This window comes from Centroberyx gerrardi, chromosome 2 (assembly GCF_048128805.1).
Source record: "Centroberyx gerrardi isolate f3 chromosome 2, fCenGer3.hap1.cur.20231027, whole genome shotgun sequence".
NCBI lineage: Eukaryota > Metazoa > Chordata > Actinopteri > Beryciformes > Berycidae > Centroberyx > Centroberyx gerrardi.
The window spans coordinates 13,124,322-13,141,797 of record NC_135998.1 but is presented as its reverse complement, the minus strand read 5'-3'; the positions used below and the strand labels follow the sequence as shown (position 1 = coordinate 13,141,797).

At 40.0% G+C, this 17,476-nt stretch overlaps 1 protein-coding gene across 2 annotated transcripts in view; it reads left to right on the top strand.

Annotated features, from left to right (window-relative positions):
- The window catches only part of npdc1a (neural proliferation, differentiation and control, 1a), a 31,530-nt gene extending 15,075 nt beyond the window's left edge, over positions 1-16,455 (top strand). The window contains exons 3-9 of one of the 2 annotated variants that reach the window (XM_078289580.1): positions 11,683-11,793; positions 12,431-12,658; positions 13,620-13,686; positions 14,504-14,594; positions 14,725-14,804; positions 14,964-15,063; positions 15,190-16,455. In XM_078289580.1, the coding sequence (XP_078145706.1) occupies positions 11,683-11,793; positions 12,431-12,658; positions 13,620-13,686; positions 14,504-14,594; positions 14,725-14,804; positions 14,964-15,063; positions 15,190-15,261 (749 nt within the window). In that variant the 3' untranslated portion in view covers positions 15,262-16,455. Of the gene's footprint in view, positions 1-11,682; positions 11,794-12,427; positions 12,659-13,619; positions 13,687-14,503; positions 14,595-14,724; positions 14,805-14,963; positions 15,064-15,189 lie in introns of both variants that reach the window. The other variant, XM_071898692.2, reaches the window with a different exon arrangement.
- Positions 16,456-17,476: the final 1,021 nt, after the last annotated feature.

Genomic DNA, 17,476 nt, shown 5'->3' with positions numbered 1-17,476 from the left:
TCTCCTTCTTCTTTCCAGATCTCTTCTCTCTCTCTCGTCTCTCCGCCTCCTTGTTGTGGTCACTCCCTTCCCTTGCTCGCCTCTCCCTCGTTCTCCCGTTCCCTCCATCCATATCTCTGACAACTATGGTGTGGTGCAGTCTGATCCTCTGTTTCTCTAATCCGCCCCTGCCCCTGCTGTCTGTGTAACACACACACACACACACACACACAAACACACGCACGCACACACACACACACACACCGCCCCCGCACACGGACGGCTTTAATCACTCAGATGACATGTATCTCTCTCTCTCTCTCTCCTTCTCTCTCTCTCTCTCTCTCCCTCTCTCTCTCTCTCTCGCCCTCCATCTCCATCACTCCAGATCCCTCACTTAATCTAATTTCATTCAGCGGAAGAGCCAAGCTGCGAAAATAAATCTTGTTTTTCAGATTTACATCACAAGGCACGCATGACATGTTTCAGGACGGAGCTATGGAAATTAGAGAGAGAGAGATAGAAATGTCCTGTGCACATGTGAGTGCACTCTCTTGCCTCTGTTCACGTGTGTGTGTGTGTGTGTGTGTGTGTGCCTGTATGTATTTATGTATGTGTTTCTGTGTGTGTTCTCTGCAGGATTAATAATTTAGCTGGGTCTGCAGCAGAAGATATAGACTTTGGCTTAAATTAGTGGTGGCAGCATGAGAGCGGGAGAAATAAATGTGAGAAGGAATGGAGAGCAGAGGAGAGAAAGATCAATATTCCAGCATTCGAAAGGAGAGGGAATGTTTATTGCAATGGATCTGTAGGATGTTTTGATCATTAGTATATGGACTTCTCATGTTGTTTGTGTGTGTTTTTGTGTGTTTGTGTGTGAAGGCTTGTACATTACATTACGTTATGCTGTTGTGTGTGTGTGTGTGTGTGTGTGTATGTGTGTATGTGTGTGTGATGTTGTGAATGCGTTAGACTGTTGGCCTTGGTTAAGCTCCCTAAAGTGGTTACATAAACCTCTGAGAGATCAGCAGAACTCACTGATCCACAAGGGAGACCAACTCTCTGTCTCTATTTCACACTGACATGCACACACACACACACACACACACAGAGGCTGGTGAAATGAACCAGATTACTAAAGTTCCCTTCACTTAAATGTATTTGGTTTATGTGGTTTGTCAAGGACAGCGCACATCATCAGTCGGTCTTTTAGCTAACAGTCCAGAACAAGACAAAGAGCTGCAGTCCAGTTGCTGCCTGAGTGGTTTTGGGAATGTAACTGACACCCAGTTACCCTCCTGAAGTCAGTTCTGTTTTCAGTTAAGAGGAAATATGAAGGATGTGGCTTCAGTGTATGGTTTGATTTTCTAAGAATAAGATTTGATGATATGTATTTTTTGTGTGCTTCCTGAAGGCAAGAACAGTACTGTAGTTACTCGTGTTCATTATTATTAGGGATGCACTGATATATCGGCAGACTATCAGTATTGGCCAATATCAGCTTTAAAAAGCAATAATATCAGTCCGATATTATTTTTACTGCTGATATTTGGTTGATTATTTGGCCGATTGTGGACTGTGACCTTTTTTTCTAGGAATGTGTCACTTAATATGACTAGCAACAGAATAAAACTAGTGTGATGTTTTGCTTGAAAAACGCTTAATTGTCTTAAGATAGGCCTGTCTGAAAAGCTTAACCTGTTGTGCACTTGCATTTGCACTTAGACTCTTACAAAAATGCATATCGGTATTATGATTATTATTATTATTTCACATCTCCTCCTACAGTTTTGATGCTACATGGATATTCATCAAAAAAATCAGCCCACTGCGGGGCAGGGTGCTATTTCAGGGCGCAATCCATCGTATAGTTTTGGCAGATATTTAATTTTTATTGCTAATTTTCTCCCCTATTCACTCGAATGGGTAAGAATGTAGTGAGCAGAGCAGACCAGCAGGTGTTTATGTTACCCCACAAATGTCCGCTTGAAACAGTCACACAGAGAAAAATACTGTCTATCTATATTTCTTCTCCACATGACGGACACTGTTGGTTTTCCTGGACTGATGATCGATATGTGTCAACATTTTCATCATTTCACCAGTGATTTTCATTGTGTGGGCCCTGAGTTGGCCCTTCTGTCTCCTTTAGGAATTATGGGAACACAGTCTATTGGATCAGATCGGATCACATCACGCATCGCCTGTCTGTCCTATCCAAACTGTGCCGTGGCGTGCCATCGGCTCGTCATCCAAATCCATTTCACCGTCTGAACCCACATCAGACTCCGTCGGGTCTTCCTGCTGCTTCCTCTGGATCTGTTTGTTGTTTCATTTTGTCAGGGTGTAGTTTAGAGTCAACTTAAACTACTACTAAAATCATCTACATCTTCTTCAGGCTGTTGTTCTGAAGGCATGTCAGTAATCATGTAATGTGTGAAAATAGTTTAGATGGAGTTTTGATGGCGCTCACTTGGTCAATGAAAACAAATGAAGGTATTCAATATCGGCTGGAGAAGGAGAGGGAGAGACATTCCTGTGGCCTGTTGTTCTGGCTCTAAATGTGGCTATTTTGTGTCTATATTTACTTTCTAAGATAAATTTTATAGACTTAACTGCTGCCAGCCAGTAGGCGGACTGGGAGCTGTGGGAGACCACAGACTCCAATGGAACTGTTTGGTTTTTTACTCTGTCATCCCTTTCCTCCTTTCTCCCCATTTTCTGTCACTCTGTCTCTCCACACTCCATTACTTTTGTGTTTCTTCCATCATTCAATCTGTAGTGCCCATCGTAACTACTAGGGATGTCATGATTGTCAGATTGGTGATGGGGGGAGCGGGCCGGCTGTAGATATCGCTGTTCTGATTCCAACATACAGGACCAAGTGGAAGCATGGGGTCGTTTACAAATGGTATCATATGGTTTATAATCAGGGAAACCAGATTCAGTGAAAATCAAGAATACTGAAGTGTCTACTACTTTCTTTCCCCCATATCACACTCTAAAAATGTGACTGTGGCATATGCTGTGGTCATGTGATGTGGGAATATTTGCTGGAGCGACTTTAGTGCTCATGAAATTGATGCACTCGTTTTTTTTTACCCTCCTCTGCTCTTTCCCTTTGTTTTAATTGTTCATCCTTTGAGCGCAAGTTGCCCTTAGAATGATTTTTGTAGTGATATTAACCTGACGTAATAACCCCTGATGTGTTTGCACCCCCGATTTTTTTGTCAATTCATTCACACACACACACATACAGACAGTTGCTTCGTCAGCAAGCACACCCACAATTTTCTTCAGAAAATGCACCTCATCTACGTTTTCTTCTAATTGTATCTCTAGCTTTATCTTATCTTCAGTCTTATGAAGCCACATCCCATGCCAGCAAACTGCCTCGCTGGTTTTGCAGCGCAGTCGAATATTCAGCTGTATTCTGTTCTATATCATAATAACAATAGCAATAATAATATAAAGCAGTTTTCCAAAGTATATACGGAGAGAAATAACTACACAGAAGCTCCCAAAATTGCAGAAGCCTGCTGCCAGAGAAAAAACAGAGAAAACCCTTTGTAAGAAGCTGGGTCAGAAAAGAGGGAATTGTGGCAGAGAAAAGATGCATAATTCAGTCCAGCAGCCCAGATGTGACTGACTATGCATGACAGAGCTGCAGGATGCAAATATGGTCTCAAAATGCAAGATACAGAAAAGCACTCCAGTGTCAGGGTTCAAGACACGAGTTCAACACACGCACACACACACACACACACACACACGCACACACACACACCCACACACACACACACATGTACATGCACTTCTCTCAAGCATCCACCAAGCATTTCTCACAGATTTATGCACAGAAAAGTAACAAGGAGCAAATAGAGATAGAGACGAATAGATACCAAAAGACAGCAATACACAAAGTGAACAGTGCTGAAAAAGATGCTTATCAGTGCTAAAAAAAAACAGACATATTTTTGGAGGAGAACAATCAGTTAGCCAGGTGCACAGGTAACTAGCAGCACATAGAACTGAAGTAACTAGAATATACACAGAACTGCCTTATCTATTATTTGTTGCTCAAAGCAATGAGGAATCTGCCTTCATGTAACTGTAGATTGCAAGAAATGAAACTATGATGAATGACAAAAATGACAACAGTCACAGTTACAGTTCATGAAGTTAGGAAATGATTGCTAATAACTAGGAGTGTTAAGTCACAGAAAACATAATAGATGTAGTTCTCCATTTCTAAAGGGCGTGTTGTTTAAAAAAAATAAAAAATTGACCTGGCTTCACATCAACAACCGCCGATCAATGTTGTGGGACGAACATGTAAGAGAAAAGTATAGAAAAATAGTAACACACATGAGATGTCAAAGAAAAAAAGCAAAGAATATACATATTTATTAGTCTCTTAGTACTTTAACTTGAACTTTGTGCTCCTTACTATCGGTTGCTTGTAATGCTGATGATGTAGGAATTCAAGCTTATTCTACTGTCGCACTGATTGGAAATTGCTGTGGACGGTCAGCTAAATGTTTAAAATTTAACTTTAGACTGTAAAGCCAGAGATGACGACAAAGCACACAAGGTGAACAAGTAAGGCAGCGAGTTCTTTTCATTGTGTGTGTAGGACCTGCTTGTATTTGACATGGAGGTGTGCACTCCCATCGGTAAACACGCTATGCCCAGAAGCCATGTCCTTTGTTCATTAGAAGGACAAACAGGCTGTGGAGGGCAGGGAGTCTTTATACGCAGTTAAATACTGTATGTGCTAAAGGCAGGGCCCTCTCTCGGCCTCCATGTGTTTCAGCAGCCTCTCTTTCTCTTTCTCTCTCTCTGTCGCTCTCTTTCTCTCTCTCTCTCTTTTTCTCTGACGCACATACACATGTATTTTCTAAAAACCATATATAACATTCTATGTTATATACAGAGTGATATAATTTGCTTGATATGATATTGATATTGATATGGATGGGAAATGGTCTATTGGAGCACTGACACAGTGCTTTAAAGATGCATGAAGTAAGATTCTTCTTACTGCCCCATAGCACAAAGTGACTGTAATATATCTACATGAGTTTGATAGGGCAGTTAATCAATACTCCTGACTTCAACTCAATTCCCCCCTGCCTCTTTACAACTGCTCATCAATGGAGTGCGGTGCTATAATCAAGCGACCAGCATTGCAACACGTTTCCATTTCAAGCCATTTGCATCGTGACATTTTTCCTCTTCTGTTTGATCTCTGCTAGTGTGCTCGTCCTTCTGTGAAACTGACCTTTAGATTTCTGTCCTTCACAGGCTTCTGTAAGCTGTGACTTGTTGATGTTGTTGCAATTCCTTGGTCACCAGTAGAGGCCAGCAAATGTCATAAATTACTTACTGTCCGTTTAAGGTGCTTTACAGAGTTATTAAAAAAAGAGCTTGAATAAAACAGACTATAATAGCAAGGGCATGAAAAGAGATCACAGTCTAGGTTTTTGGCCTAATGATTTGTGTTCTGAATCACGATCCCATAGTTTCTCTGTGGGCTTTGTCACCAGTAACAGGGTTATGTAAGAATATTGTACGGTGCAACTAAACAATGACACAGCTTTAGAGTCAGGCTGACTAGTTTCAACGTGTCGTTTAGTGTAGGCTTTACACCCTAACTTAAGATCGAACGCACATTCAGCTGGTGCAACAGGCTGCAGAACTCCAGCTGTTGAATTTGGGGATACTTGTTGCTAATTAGTTGTATTTTGAATCAAATAGAATCAAGACATCACAGCAGTCCAGTCTACTCTTAATAAAACATTCATTAGTTGACCAGCATTAGTCTGTCAAGAGGATTGCCACACTTGAGCAATGCAAATATGATTAAAAAAAAAGAAGAAGTAGATTTTGTGACATTCACAGACCATCAGCTCATTAGGCACCTCCTTGTTTTTTTTTAGCTAGTAGCGCTAATAAGGTGCATGTGGGAAGTGTTGTTGCTACATGACTATTGAAAATCCATTTAATGTGTGGTGTTCTTTTGCAAAAACTTTTTTTTGACCTCTAGCGGTTTGCATTCTAAGTGCTAAAAACAAACTAATCTCTCGGTGCTGTCAGGAACATGTATCAGTGGCCCTTTCCATTGAAGACAAGTGAAAAAGAAGCCGCTGCTGTAAAGATTTGTTACCAGCGGACACGCAGCTTAATTGGTGCTTCAAAATTGAGATCAGAATCAATGACTATGTCGAGGTTTTTGGCCTAATGATTTGTGTTCTGAATCACGACCCCATAGTTTCTCTGTGGGCTTTGTCACCAGCAACAGGGTTATGTAAGAATATTGTCATATGACTAAACTGGAGAAATGTTTGAGCCATCCAAGCTTGTAGGTTTGCTTGGGGTGTCTAAAGGGCAAAGTGAGAATGAAGTGAGAAACAAAGAGAAAATATGAGTGAAGGAGAGAGAGAGAGACAGGGAGAGACAGAAAGAAAAACCCAGACAGAGACTCTTATGTGGAGGGCTATCTGTTTCACTGTCTGCCTGATGTCACCTCTTGACTCGCCTTTATGAATCAAACTATTATTCTGCTGCGGCTGTGTTGTTGCTGCTTGAATCACCGACCTGATCTTTGAGAAGCAACAGAGTAATGCATTAGTATCAGATTTCTCTGAAATTGGTCTTACTTAAACACTAAAACCTTGTCTGTTGACTTTGTCTGTATTGTATTGGCAATTAATAGACTTTGATCCAGAGCATTTGGAATTAGATACTGACTCCGGCAACTGACTTTTTGACAGCCAGAAAACTTGAGGCGCAAATGAGAGTTTATTTTAAACGTTAATTCTCAATGGTTTATTATAGAACTATACATGCTGTGGAGAGGTGTGTTTCTATTTAAAATACTGGATGAAAGGCAAATGGGACTTTATGGATGTTTACTGAACTGAGAACCTGCCTGGTCAAAAGGGAGTTATCAGAACAATTAAACATTTTCTTTATTGACTCAGAGCACTACAGTCAGGGGCGACCGACTGTTTGAAGGGGCTGGGAGGATATAGTTTACTGCCAAAATTACGAGGTACGTCACCTTTATTAACTTTGGGGGCAAAATTGAGCGAAAATTGCATTTTAACTGTCTGCCACCCCCTTACGAAATCTGAGCACACACTATCTAATAAAGTAGATATGAGTCTCTGTTTATACTGTGACCTTTTTTTCCATTTCCTTTGAACTTAACCGTCTTGTAGACCTTTCCTCAAGTGTACAAGGAATGGAAACACTTTAGACTACGAGGGATCTTTTCAGATTCCAGGGTTTTAACACCATATTAATACTTTTGCCTTGTATGGACTGACCAGAAATAGGCCTCAAATGGATTTTGTTTCCTGACTCATAGGATAAGAGACCTGATTTTAGAGAATTTGCATATGGACTGGCAGCCAGACCGACCTGCAGAATAGTCATATTATTCTTTCAAGTAGGTTCTTCTCTGTCTGTCACTGCTCTCTCTCTTTCTCCCTCTCTTTCCTGTCTGTCTCATTTCTCCTTTCTCACTTCTCACTATCTCTCTCTCTCTCTCTCTCTCTCTCTCTGTAGGCCTTGTCTCACTTTCCCCACAAGAGGGCAGCAGGAGACCCTGAATACAAATCAATCAATGGATAATCTATGGATATGACATCTGAGGGTTTACACAGTGTGAAGAGGCACTGTGCTCAGTTTCAAAAAGTTTGTCCCTTCGTCACTAAAAAGTCAACATGATGACATATCGGTCTATGTGACCCATATCAGATATCTGATATGAGTATTGATATTGATCTGCGCTCAAATAAAACAAAGCGGTGGATATTTGATATATTTTGTCAGGGGAGACAGGATATCGATCACCTCCATTAACAGTGACCTCACACAGAAAAAAGGGAGGTCAGTGGTTTGATAAGAACTAAAGCAAAGCCTCGTGGTTTTGGATCAAGAAAGATAATTTTTTATCTCTACCAAGTCCCTGAATCTAATGTCTGTGAGGATCCACACTAGCATGGCTAACACTGTTACACCAGATGTGGCTAATAAGCTATAGCCTTCTGCTTTACCTTGCTATTGGAAGTATTATTGCCTGGGTTGTTTGTGAATGCAATCATCAAGTTTTTTTGTCAAATAGCACAAGAGGCTTTAAAAGAATATAGTGAACATAAATACACAAAGTCTAATCTGAGCCCCCTGAATGCATTTAGATTTTCCAAAGATGAGAGTTTTTGCTTTTGGTGTGGTCGTGTTTTAGTGTTATGATGCATAATTACATGATAGTATCAATGAGGAGAGTAGTTCAATTAGTAATCCACCCAAAAACATATATTTCTATGATCTTGGGCAGTTAACTGAATTTGTGAGCATTCAAAAGCGCTCATAACAGGGCGAAGAGATTTGGACCTTGTGGCCATAAATCCTGAAAATTGCACAGCATCTTCAAACTCTCCTGTCAGTTGTCACAGGGCAGTTGAAGGAGGTGTCTCTTAACGATAACACAGATGAGATTTATTTCTGTCTTTCAGAGAGACTTGCTCAAGTGTTCAAGTGCACAGAAGTAAACCCACCCCAAGGACTGGATTTTACTCCAAACTCCACAAACTAATTCAAATCTGGGAAAGACTACTTTTAGTTTTTGTGCCCCAAAAGCCTGAAACGAGCTGCAAAGGACTTTGAAAGTCGATACCCTCCCATCACTAAATCAATTTAAACATCTGGTTTTAAATCTGTCAGAGTTTGAATGTAGCCTATGTTTTTAAAAAAATGTAATTAATACTGTATTGACTTGTTTTGTTTTGACGGTGATTGATTGACTTTATTTGATTGTTGTATTCTCAACTGCAAGGTAAATGAGGTTCATCCCTCAATGTACCCCGAGAATTAAATAAAGGTTGTGATGTAATGTGATGTAAAAATAGTAGACATAGTAGACAATAGAGCACATATTAGGGACAAGATCTGTGAAATCTGCCGTAGTTAAATTTTATTGTTGTTTTTTGCTAAAAGTAGCATGATTCATAGCTATCAAGAGAAAAATTGGGGAAGGACGACAGGAAGGGAGTGTGTGTGCATGCTTGTGTGTGTGTGTGTGTGTGTGTGTGTGTGTGTGTGTGTGTGGTGTTGGGGGAGGCAGAAATGTGAATGGTTTTTAAGTGGGAAAAGAGAATGGCACAGATGTGTGTGAGCCCTGGTCCCTGTTGAGTTGTTTAGTGTTTGTTTGTAGTACCCAGCTGCCCCCCGGGTGCCTCTCAAGGGGTTATGGGTCATTATCAAGCTAGTGACAAAACTCTCTTACACAATGAGAGGTGTGCGTGCTTAGTCAGTGTGTGACAATCTGCTGACAATTCACACACACACACACACACACACACACACACACACACACACACACACACACACACACACACTGACAACTACGACTTTTTTAAGTGAATTATCTACTTCGGCTTCAGTGGGATCCTCTGCTCTTTCATATAAACAGACGCTCGCTGCTCAAAACAGCTTTTCATCCATTCTTACATTTTTACCTGCAGATCCTAAATCAAACCATCATCAAATCATCATTACAAATTGACACCAACACATAAGCAAATCTCTCATGTCTTTTATATTTCTCCTGTAAAAGTTAAAGCTATATTACCACACAAGGCAATAGTGCTGAAACGATTAGTTGTTTAGTCGCTCGTCAAAAAAAGTAATCGATTATAATTTTGATAATCGATTAATCCTCAAGTAAAAATACCAAACATTTGCTGATTACAGCTTCACAAATGCTAAGATTTGCTTGTTTTTCTCCGTTTCATATCATTATAAAGTTAATACTTGGGTTTTTTTTCAGCTGCTGGTCAGTCAGTTTGTGGTCAGTTTTAAGAATTACTTCGGCCTCTGGTAACTTGTGATGGCAATTTGTCATATTTTAGTCATTTTATAGACTAAATGATTAATCGATTAGCAAGCACCGGGGCTCTTGCTGCTTACTGGCACTGTTGGAAAACTCAACCACCTGCAAAGTGCAGATGGTGCGGCCCGCCTCCACAGACACCTGCCATGGAGCGCACTAAATGGCCATTGATGGAGGGGGGTAAGAAAACAACAAAGCAGACAGTGAAAGTGCTGGCACATCATATCACACACACTAGCTCAGCCAGATGGCCAGCCTTCTGGAGTGAGAGGCAACACTGTAATCATTAATGTCATGTAGCTGGATGTAATAATGCATATAATTATACATTTGTTTAGGTAAATAGACTGGCAATATATGTTTATTTTTCACATTGGTTTTAACATGGATACCATACAAAGCAAATGTACATGGCATCGATGACCAAGGATGTTGAATGGATGATTTCTTCTTTGCATTGAATTGTGCTGATGAGGCATGAACTGGAAAACATACTTCTCATGTTGAGCACCTTTTAACCCACTTTGCCCTTTCTGTATTCTCAGCTTCTGTTTTGAATTTCAGCAACTTGCTACTTTTCCAGGTTTGAGTGGAAATACTTTCAGATAGAGCTGCAACTAATGATTATTTTCATTATTGATTTATCTATCGATTATTTTTTCAATTACTCATTTAGTCCATAAAATGTAAAAAATAATGACAAATGCGTTACCAGAGCCCAAAGTGATTCTTAAAATTACTTAGTCTGAGCAGCAGCCAAAAAAACACCCAAAGAATTCATTTTATAATGACATGAAATGGATAAAAACAAGCAAATCTTATCATTTGTGAAGCTGCAAATTTTTTGGTATTTTCTTGATAAATGACTAAAACGATTAATCAAAATTAAAAAAGAATCGCTACATTTTTTGCCGAAGACTAATCGATTAAACTGTTCCAGCACTATTTTCAGATATTTGATATATTGCAGGGTAACTTTGTAGGGGCAGATAGGACAGTGATCACCTCCATTAGCGGTGAGCTGTGGGATCTATTGTGTGTGTAGGCAGTAGAGCCCAGTGAGGCAGGGGCTGGGCTGATTGCTCCTGCCCCCTGCGGTGCTTCCTCCCCTGGCCACACACACACTGTGAGCCCCGGTCGCCCTGGAGACCTCAGCCCCACTGCAGGAATGTGACTAACTGTCTGGCCCACTGGGCTGTTAAACAACGCTTCAGTATTGTCTCCCGTTTTACCAGGTCCCAAACAAACAGCACACACTGGCACACTCCCGGTCCGTCACACCAGAGTCAAGGCCCTGAAACACACACATGCAGAGCTGTACGCATGCATACTTGGCTAAACCACATGCATCTCTCTCTCTTTCTCTCTCCCTCTCTTTCTCTCACTCACACACAGACACACACACACACAAGTTCCTACAGGCATGGAAACACTGGAAACTACCCAAATATCAAAACCCCCAAGAAAGTCCCAAGAAACAGTTGTGTCTTGCCTAAAGAAGGTGTTCAAATTAGCTGTTTACCAAAATAATATGACGTTTGGACTTGAAGATGCTGTCAAATATCGGTCATGGAAAATGCCTTAGTGATGGAAAAATCATAGAAGTTATGGACTTTGACTGGAAGATGATATGATATGAATACTCCCCATGGCTGCAATTCTTTCAAAATTGTAGCATTGCCGCAGCATGTGCCAGGTGGTAAATGTTACGTTTTATTTGGAACTTGCTTAGAGAAATTCATAGCGACTTTGATTAATGTAGCATTGAAGCACTGAAACTCTGAATGTTGTGTGTCCTCCAGGCAAAACGACGTTCTACTCTGACCTGGATGAGGAGATCGATTACCTTCACTCTGTCATCGAAAAACAGGAGGTGTCAGAGATCAAACCAGCAAAACAATCCAGACAACATGGTGAGAGCACTGAGGGCGATCAGAAGACAGAAGTGCAGCAGCACTACACAGTCAGATCACCTCTTGCTTTAAGTTTGGGAAATGTGTGTTTTACCTCAATTTCAGGAGTTCAGTTCTAGTACGGAAAGTGATTGTTTCATGTGTTTGAAGTGATCTAAATTTAATGATGAATTAATAGATATTTGTCTCCATCAAATATTAATGTAATCTTTCCTCATGGTAGCTGGTAAGGGTCTTGTCTCTGACTTTGACTTTGACTCTCTCTCTCTCTCAAATTCAAATATGCTTTATTGGCATGACTGTTAGGATACAATGTTGCCAAAGCAGTATGGGCTTTATAGTTATACAATGTGTCATAACATACATTGTATCAATATGCACATATGATGTGTGATTAAAATGCCAAAAGATTGAATAAGAAGGGAAAAAAAGAAAACTTAAGTCACAATATTTTAAGTTAACAACAAAATAGTATCATTTACAGTTTCACATATATTTGCAGTCAATATACAATGTTACTCTTGAATGATGCAAAGCTGATATATATTTACCAGCTATAACCATGGTATCATCTCTCTCTCTCTCTCTCTCTCTCTCTCTCTCTCCCTCCCTCCCTCTCCCCCTCTCTCTCCAGCAGTCACCTCCTCCCAGACAGATGTTAAAATCCAGCTGGATGCTCCCAAACAGAAACAGAGGAACCAGGGTCGTCCTTCAGCTGATGTCCTGCCCGCCGCCACTCAAGCCCCGCCCCCCTCTGCCTCTGCCCAGCCAAACACTCCGACCCAACAGCCCAGGACCACTGGGGTCGAGAGCAGAATTGGTCCCATAGCTGTCCCAGTACCCAACAAGGACAGCACCATTATCAGTGAGTATGGGTTTGTGTTTTGTGTCCTTACAATAATAAAAATAAGAATAAGAAAAAACTTTATTTATATAGCATTTTTCAAAACAAAGTTACAATGTGCTTCACAATGAAGAGAAAAAAATAATAATAAATAAATAAACCAATAAAAGATGAGCTACCAAAAAAATTTTGTTATAACAATATCATATATACAAGAAAACCAAGACAATAAAAACATAGGCTACATTTAAAATGAAGCACCAAGAAAAAATACCAAATGAGAACAACACAGCAAATTATAAGAGGGTCTTTTAAAAAAAAAAAAAGTTTTAAGACACAATTTGTGATTTAACACAATAACAAGCACAATAACATCAAGTGACCAGATGCCCGCAGTCCTAGGCTTCAATTCTACTGCTATACTGAAATGGCGTCCCTCACTTACTGCACCCTGAAAATACAAAGGCACCCTGTACCTGATGGGAGAAAACCCTGGGTGCTGGTATAATACATTGTTGTAAACAGATCATGGATACAGTTTTAGATTCAGTGCTACACTCTCTTCAGGACATTTCATCCCTCTGTGTAATTTCGTTAGCCTCATTTCATACCATGCAGTCGTGGAAGAGGATGTTTACCGCCTGGATGTTTGTCAGCTGAGTTTTCTGACTCCCCCTTTGTGTTTTCTTTACCAACACAACAAGCATTAAGTTGCCTGTCATTTGACCCAGTTTTACCAGCCATGCAGCCTTTTGATGCCAGTGTGCACAGTTTGAACGATGACTACATACTTAACAGGGTCAGGGTACAGCGTAACAGCTGTTTATGAGTAAATGAGCTATAACATAGTTTTTCTTTTACCTTAGCGCCCATAATAAATGGGTCAGTCAGTCCGTCATCTGACCCCCTCCACTAATTCTCTACCCCTTTATATGTTGTGTCCCCCCCTCCTTTCCCTCTGTGTTTTTGTCTCAATCTGCAGTTGTGATCTCCCTGTGCGTCGTGGTCGGCACTGTGGCAGTGATCCTGGCAGCCGTCTTTTTCCTCAGGTAAGACCGGACAGCTACAGTCATGAGTAAGGCAAGAGAATGGTAAAGTTAGTCTGTTTGGCTGCTGAGTAATCTACAGTGTTTTATGGGTTTCACTTTACATCAAAAGATAAATATGATACAAGACAACAATCTGACACTTTATGGTAAGGAGTCTCTATTGGCCTGCATGATAAAACACATTAAAACAAGTTAGAACAACTACTTTGACATTAAGCAAAAATCAGAGCTCATGTTGTGTGATGTGATAAAAAGTAAATATAGGTGGGAGTTAAGTGATTTAACTGGGAGTGTGCATCATATCTTTGGATGCTAGCCAAATGCTCATAGGCAGGAACTAATTACACAGTATTTGAGGAAGGGTCAAACTTTGAATATTGCAGGCCATCCAGCTTGCTTAAAGATCAAATCCATCCATCCATCCATTTTATAGCTGCTTATCCAGGTCAGGGCTGTGGTGGCAATAGGATAAGTAGTGCAAAGAGACATCAATCAAAATATAATACCATGGAGTGCTGGTTGATTTAGTTACACTTCACAGTGTAGAATAAATATTTTGAGCTGTTTTGAGCACATATTTCATAAAAAATAAGGCATATTTTTAGTGAATTTCTGATTTGTGTCTATTCCTCATTCAAGTCATTTTTCATTTCATGGTGTTGTTAAATCCCATCATTTTATCTGTATGGATTTAATTTCACTGGCCCTGCTGAGAAAAGCCTCAAAAAGTTGTCCATCTATCAGTGACTTTAAGGCTTATTACGATTATTAGAGTCCTCATGTTGCCAGAGACTCAGATTCATGGTTCCCCCTACAGGTTGCAGAAAGAATCGCATCTGGCCCAGAAGGTGGACTACCCCGCGTTCGGAGGGGGGGGCAAGCCTCCTGCCACAGCCAACGGCACCTCGGTATGAAACAGACTGTTTCCCATTTCTCCTTTCCCTTCAGCAACAACCACAGAATGTGTGTATGTGCACCATGCATCTAGGTTTCTGTTCTCTAATGTGTCATGTTTATTTCCCTTTCTTTTGTTTTCAGATGGGTGATAAGACTCTGGCCCAGAGTGCTCAAATGTATCACTATCAACATCAAAAGCAACAGATGCTCTCAATGGGAAAGTTAGTTTTTTTCCTGTCTTTCACTCTTCCCCTTTCTCTGTCTCTCCTTTATTTCTTCTGAATTCAAAATGTCACCCACATTCTCTCTCTCACACACACACACACACACACACACACACACACACACACACACTCTAAACTTGTGTGTCTTTTTCTCAGACACAAACCAGAACAGAAAGTCCCTGACTCCGAGGCCACATCAGATGAGGAAGAAGTGGGAGGGGACTTCACGGTATATGAGTGCCCTGGACTTGCACCGGTGGGTTGGCACACACACACACACACACACACACATTTACAAACACATATGCAAAGACACACAACACTCACAAATACTGTTGTTTGTTATTTGACCAAGAATTCATTGTTCTTCCCTCCTCGACAGACGGGAGAGATGGAAGTGAAGAACCCTCTGTTTGATGACTCCACTCTACAATATCAGGGGAATCACAAGTGAATGCTGTACACTTAACATACACACACACATACATACACACACACACACACACACACATACACACACAAGCCATTCCTTGTACTCTGGAAGAAATCAGAAGAAATGGAGGATCCTGGCAGAGGATTAGGCGATAGAGGGAATGAATGAAGATGATGAGTCAAGCCATCTAAACGAAGCGCTTCTGGCTTCTGGCTTCTGGCTTCTGTCTTAACTGGTTGTTTTCTTTTAGGCTGTTTACTAAATCTGCCCCCGATACTGCTTTTAACAGAACCTGTGTTAGGCCCTTTGTTTTTTTGTTTCTGACCATTCCTTTGTTTTAACATACAAACTTTTCAGTCATCCTAGATATGTTTTCATCGTTGTTTTGTCTCCTTTGAATGTTACACTCTCTGTTAAGGTGTTGCCCTCGCTTGCCTTTGTCATTTTATTTAATTTTTGCAGCTATTTCCCAAAGCCTCTTTTGAATGTGATACAATAGCAGACATATGTACAACTCACAAATACACACACACACACACACACACACACACACACACACACACACACACAGACAGACACACACACACACACATACACTACCAAGTTGCAAAGCAGGTGTCCTCTCCTCTTTTGTCATGCATAGCTAGTAGCTAAACCACATTCCTTATAGAAACCCAGGAAATATCTAAAATCACATATCTGTGATACCTCTTTAAAAAACTCAGCAACTCCCCAACACAAGGTTTTGCATTGAAACTGTTACCATTGGTGTTGCAGATTTTACTTGTTATCATATAAAGTGCACATATAGATTCTAAGAATATATAAATATATATATATATATATATATGAAAATGAAGTACTTGATGATGTCTACTGCATGGTTTGACTGTGATGTGTTTGAATCATGACAATGCTTTGATAATTCATTCTGCCTCCTGTATGTATGCATCCTATTGTTGGAGGAGGCATGTAAAAGTGACTTGCAAGCACTCGAATGACATTTTGGGGGTAGACTATATTGACGGATTCGTAGGTGGTAAATATTACTATCTAGTATTGTCTCTTTTTCCTCTCTCAGTAATCTTCCTGTCAGTCCCGAGTTAACCTAGTGCTGCGACATGTACATACAAAGAGTGAAAGTGTTCACTTTTTATAGATATTTGTACATGCAGACCCAAGGATTGAATTAAACCTTTTTACCACACGTGAAAATGACTTTAAGACTTTTCTTCTTATATTTGCCATGTTATGAACACAATAATAATTTAATAATACTGCTTGCATGTGCAGTATGATAGGACTCTATAGTAGTTTGTGTGTAGTGACGTCAAGTTTAGTGAACATGTGCACGGTATTCTGTACAATTAAGAGTAAAATGTTGAAAAATTTAAAATATGAGGGAGCACTGCATAAGGTGATGAAGGAGAAAGAAAGAAAAACAAAGAAAGAAAGAGCTTTTAGTTGTGATAAATACCATGGACATGGGCAGAGTAATGGACAGAATACCAGAAGCTGGTTTGATATTAGTTGCACTTTGTGGGTCAAATATAACAATCTCAGATCTATCACTATTAAGTTAAAGAACGTTTTGACAACATTAAATGTCTTGTAAGTATCAACACTACTTGTATCAATGGGTTTTACAAGTAAATACAGCTGTGCATCATAAGCATAACAATGAAAACAAATATGTCTATAAATTATGACAAAGAAACATAGATAAGGATGCAATCAATTGGTATTGTGTGAAGGATATTTTAGTCTGCGAAAGAGAAAATATGTCTGCTGAATAGAAAGAAGGTAGAGTCAAGGTTTCCACACTGAATGAGGTCAAGACTACAGCAACAACACAAGTTTCCATGACGGCAACAGACGATTGGCAGAGATAGGACAAACACTGGGACATGGGATATTTACTTTTGGTGAAACCAGCTGAACTGTTTCAAACGAATGTCAAACAAATATTCAAACAAATCAAAGACATAAAACACAGTTTAAGTGTAGTTTAATTTTATTTATATAGCGCTATAAAAATAAGGCAATCAATAGAGAGTGTAGATACAGGCATAAAAACAAAGCAATTGGAAAGGAGTAAAGCACAACACATGAAATGCACTAATGCAATAAACACTGGACCTCTGTCAGTTCATTGTGCTATTCCGCAGAGCTTGACAAAATTAGGGTATCCTTAAAGCTATCTATTAAAAAATAATAAGATATTTGTTTAGGGGAA